Source organism: Ipomoea nil, unplaced genomic scaffold (genome assembly GCF_001879475.1).
Source record: "Ipomoea nil cultivar Tokyo-kokei standard unplaced genomic scaffold, Asagao_1.1 scaffold1566, whole genome shotgun sequence".
In the NCBI taxonomy this organism is placed as follows: Eukaryota; Viridiplantae; Streptophyta; class Magnoliopsida; order Solanales; family Convolvulaceae; genus Ipomoea; species Ipomoea nil.
In genome coordinates, this window is record NW_017617994.1 from 125,939 (window position 1) to 131,407 (window position 5,469).

General features: G+C 34.7%; 1 protein-coding gene across 1 annotated transcript; it reads left to right on the forward strand.

Annotated features, from left to right (window-relative positions):
- The first annotated feature begins 301 nt into the window (after positions 1–301).
- On the forward strand, positions 302–2,655 carry LOC109189856 (MDIS1-interacting receptor like kinase 2-like). The gene is made up of 2 exons (XM_019340481.1): positions 302–2,591; positions 2,633–2,655. Exons 1-2 carry the CDS (start codon positions 302–304, stop codon positions 2,653–2,655), a joined length of 2,313 nt encoding a protein of 770 aa, XP_019196026.1.
- Positions 2,656–5,469: the final 2,814 nt, after the last annotated feature.

Consider the following 5,469-nt stretch of genomic DNA (forward strand, 5'->3'; position numbering starts at 1 on the left):
AGCCTTTTCTAGTTGAGGAAGAAAATCAACTTTGAGAACAGGCTCTGGAAGTATCAAAGTCAAAGAAAACAATAAATCTGACCAAACTAGTTAAAATGGTGAATACAATAAATGAACGCAAGAGGACAATTAGTGAAGGAAAGCAATAGAAATTTCCCCACAGGATTCTCATTAATTACTTCAATTCAATAGAAATATTATTTAGACTAAATCCCAGAATCTATATATACCTTGGCCTCCTTGTTCCTTCTGCATTATATTCACCCAGTAAACACACTGTAATTTCTCCTCGTGTGTCACAATGAGAAAACCTGCATATAAACTATTATTGTTGCTTACTATTAAACACCTCTTATCTCTTCATCTTTCTTTTGCTTACCCTATTTCCAATACTACAAACACCAATCCATTTTTGCCTGCAAATCATGATCTGCAAGTAGGTGCTCTTTTAACTTGGAAGTCCAGTCTTGATGGCAAAAGCCAACAAGTACTTTCATCATGGGCTGGTAGCAATCCATGCAAATGGATTGGAGTCACTTGTAATGGAGATGAGAGTGTTATAAGCATGAATCTTTCTGGTTACGATTTAAGAGGTACTCTTCAAGATTTGAATTTCTCATCCTTGTTCCATTTGCAAATTATTGATCTTTCTGAAAATTCACTCAGTGGTAGCATTTCTTTTATTAAAGATATGCTCCATTTCCGAAATTTAACAATTATGCGTCTCAATAGAAATTGGTTTACGGGTCCAATTCCTCCCGAGATTGGATATTTAAATTCGCTAGTAGATTTGGAATTGAACTCGAACAACCTCACGGGTCAAATTCCTATTTCTATAGGGAACTTGCAAGATTTAACGATTCTACATCTTCATACAAATCAACTTTCAGGTCACATTCCTCAAGAAATTTGTTTATTGACGTCCCTTATTGATTTAGAAATGGGTTTTAATAATCTCATTGGTCAAATCCCTACTTCAATTGGAAATTTAAAAAATTTAAGGGAGTTGTATCTCAACAAAAATGGACTCTCTGGTAGCATTCCTGCTACCATTGGAAATTTGACGAATTTGAGGTATTTGGTCTTATTTTCCAATAACTTCAATGGTCAAATTCCTATCTCTTTGGGAGGTCTGACAAATTTAGAATCAATTATTCTCAATGATAATGAACTTTCTGACCGTATTCCCGAAGAAATTGGATTGTTATCCTCTCTTGTCGAACTAGATGTGTCCTCAAATTATTTGTTTGGTCAAATACCTAGTTCAGTTAGAAACTTGACAAAATTGTATAGATTTTCTCTATTTTTCAATGAACTTAGTGGTCACCTTCCATCAGAACTAAATAATATTAGTGCAAAACTCATTCTTTTTCAAATAGGTGGTAATCATTTCTCAGGTCCTTTGCCAGAGAATTTATGCCTTGGTAAGTCACTAACCTATTTCTCAGTTGTGTACAATAACTTTAGTGGAAACATTCCCAAAGGAATAAAAAACTGCACAACCCTCCAAAGAGTTAGGCTTGAATATAACAAACTCTCCGGAGACATATCTGAAGATTTTGGAATATATCCAAACCTAAATTACTTTGATTTGAGTTCCAATAACTTCCATGGCCAGCTATCTTCAGACTGGGGTCTTTGTTCAAAGCTAGCAGCTTTGAAGATTTCCAGAAATAGAATTTCTGGGAATATCCCACCTGAACTTGCAAATGCATCTCATCTAGAATTTCTTGATCTCTCTTCCAATGAACTTGTTGGGAACATTCCAAAGAGTTTTAGTACTCTACATTACTTGGGTGTTTTAAAGTTGGATGACAACAAACTGTTTGGCAACATAACATTAGGAATTGGGGAATTGTCTTTGATCACCGAGTTAAACTTGGGTGCAAATAGGTTCATTGGTTTTGTTCCAAAGGGCTTAAGAAGTTGTCAAAGGTTAACTGTGTTGAATTTGAGTCAAAATTTGTTAGAGGGTCGGATTCCTTATGATATAGGAAGCTTGCAGTTCCTTCAAATTCTTGATCTCAGTCAAAACATGCTAACTGACAAGCTACCACAACAGTTTGGAGGATTGTTATCCTTACAAAGCTTGAATGTTTCACACAATAAGTTGTCGGGCTCCATCCCATCAAGCATTGCTCAATGTTTAGGTTTGGTTTCCATTGATGTATCCTATAATGAGTTAGAAGGAATGCTCCCAAACAACAAAGCATTTGAAAATGCTACATTTGAATCCATAAGAAACAACAAAGGTTTGTGTGGCAACATAGCTGGTTTGAAGCGATGTTTTTCTGGATCTCCTGAAAAGAAGACAGATCAAGGCCACAAAACAACAAGTTTAGTCTTAATCATAGTGATACCAATTGGAGTTGTTGGTGTTGTTGCGATGGTTGTTGTCATATGGTTGATTCCACTAAAAAGGTGCATCAAAGAAATGCCAAGGGCATCCAGTGAAAATTTATTCACAATATTGAACTTTGATGGGAATATTGCATATGAAAGCATAGTAGAAGCAACGGACAACTTTGATTCAAGATACTGCATTGGAGTGGGAGGATCTGGAAGTGTATTTCGAGCTGAGTTATCCAATGGTCAGGTGTTTGCAGTAAAAAAGTTGAATGATGGATCTCAGGACTTGAAAAGTTTTTCAAATGAGATTCGCAGTTTAACTGAGTTGAGACATCGAAATGTTGTTAGGCTCTATGGTTTTTGCTCTCACGTGCGACATGCGTTCCTAGTTTATGAGTACTTGGAAGGTGGGAGCATGGCACAGGTACTGAGCCATGATGAACAATCAAAAGAATTGGATTGGGTTAGGAGGGTGAATGTTGTTAAAGCTATGGCGAAAGCATTATCATACATGCACCATGGTTGTTTCCCTACTATTGTTCACTGAGACATATCCAGCAAGAATATTCTTTTTAACCATGAATACGAGGCTCATATATCTGATTTTGGCACGGCTAAACTCTTGAATTCCAATTCATCGAACTGGACTTCGTTTGTTGGAACATTTGGCTATACTGCTCCAGGTATGTATTGTACTAATTGATATTCACTGCTGGAAATTATGGAATTTCCGACCATCTGAAAGTGATCTTATTAAATCAAGTCAAAAGCCTTGTTCCGACCAGTTTTGGTATCCGGAAAAACCTTTGTTGCTATTTCCGACCACTTTTTGCTTTCGACTTAATTTAAGATCACTTTCATGTGGTCGGAAATTCCATAATTTCCAGCAGTGATTTTTATTAATTATATAAACTACACAGTTAATGACACAGTTGTTTTTCTTGTTTTGATTTTGTTTATAGAGTTTGCTTACACAATGGAAGTGAACGAAAAGTGTGATGTGTTCAGTTTCGGAGTGTTAGTTTTAGAAGTGATTATGGGACGACATCCGGGTGACATTGTTGCATCCATTTCATCGTCTTCATTATCTGAAAACGAAAACCTTATTTTGAAGGAGGTATTGGACCCTCGACCTTCAAGTCCTGGGAAACATGAAGCTGAAGTATTGGTGTTGATTGCAAAAATAGCATTTTCGTGTCTAAATTTCAATCCAGAATCTCGGCCAACTATGCTCCAAGTTTCTGCATTACTGTCCAAGAAAATGCAGCCTTCGGACTTGTTCCATCATATCACACTTTGCCAATTGTTTGGTCTTCAATTTCCCACTGCCTAAGTACAACATTAATCTTCAATTTCTCATCTTCCTAATTTGTAATCATTGTTTTATGTCTACTCTTGTATGAAATCAAGAAGATTACTTAGTATGAAATGGAAAGATAACTTTTGAAAAGTTTAATTTAACCTATCGCACAATAATCTCTTAGGGTACATTCCATCAATTATTTCTCAGTCTTAGTTCTGTTGTAGATATGATTGATGTATCATACAATTAGTTAGAAGGTTCCATCCCAAACAATAAAGCATTTCTAGAAGCTCCCTATGATTCGTTGAGAAATAACAAAGGTTTTGTATAATGTATATTCGGTACACAAATAATGTCATTTTAATATGCCAAATTATATCGTGCACCGCGCATCAAAATGACGTCGTTTTGTTTAATGAAAAGAAACGGCATCCGTTTCCTGTCGTTCCGCACACTTCCGCAAAAGTAACTCTGTTATTCAGTTTCATTTTGTATACACTGCAGTTTCAGTTCAACACAATTACAGTTTAGTTTCGATATAACTACAGTTTCATTCGATATTTATAGACTCAAATATGTGAAAATGTTATTTAATTTTATTTTATATACACTATAGTTTTATTAAAACACAACTACATGATCATTTTGATATAATTACAGCTTCATTGTACAACATACACTCAAATATGTGAAATGTTATTCAGTTTCATTTTATATACACTGCAGTTTCATTTCACCTCAACTACAGTATCATTTTGATATAACTGCAGTTTCATTTGATAATATAAAAATAATACGTGAGGCAGTGTCGATTTAGATATACTGTAGTGTCAGTTGGTAATTAACATGCAAAAAAATGCGTGGCCCGTTAACCCTAACGGCGCACCGTTTTGACCGCGGTGCACGTGCACTGTGATCCACGATATAACGACCCTTTTAATATATTAAAAATGTATTTTTTATGGTCCACTAAACACTGTATGGACCATGGTCCATATAATAATTTGCCATATCTTATTATTTTGAGTTATGGGATAGGTTAGACTTATATTTTTAAGAAAAATACTATATGTACTCAATTTCTTACTCTCAACTTTTACTCCTTCTCATAAGTCTTTGATATAAACACTTTCCCTAAGACTCATATGGTGAAATATCCTATTATTGTTTGCTATATCATAGAGTAAAAACTGACGGAATAGAATTTAGAAGTACATGTAATAAAACTCTATTTTTATTATTTGTCCAATTAAGTCTAACTAGACTCATATTTTAACTGAATTAGACAATCTAATTTATAACTCCCACGCACGTTCTCACTTATATTCCAAGACCCATATTCAACTTCTTCAATTCTTAAGTTCTGCAGGATTTGCCAAGTACCTTGTGTTCGGATGACACATCTGTGGTTCTCCTTGAGAAAAGGTCACAGGATTGAACTCCAGTGGTGGAGTATTGACCCTTTAAATTGCATTAGTTAGAGAAAATTTAGAATATATAATACCTTGTAATAGAGTCAATTGTATTTAAAAAATAAAATAAAATTCTGGGGGGTTAGTTTCTTCCTCGCGATTCACTCAAATCATGTAGCTCTCACTCTGTCTTTTCCTTCGTACCTATAAGAAATACAATTGTATCACTTCTTGGGGTATTCTTCGCAACTGAGCCTTTGCATTTTGCAATTAATCTTTTGTTCAATCTCTTTCGATGAGAAATAATGGTATGGTCATGCTATTTTTTATTTTTTTAAAAGTTGACAAAAAAATAATAATGTAACAGAAATAATAGAAATATCAAAGCCAAAGAAAGTAATAGAT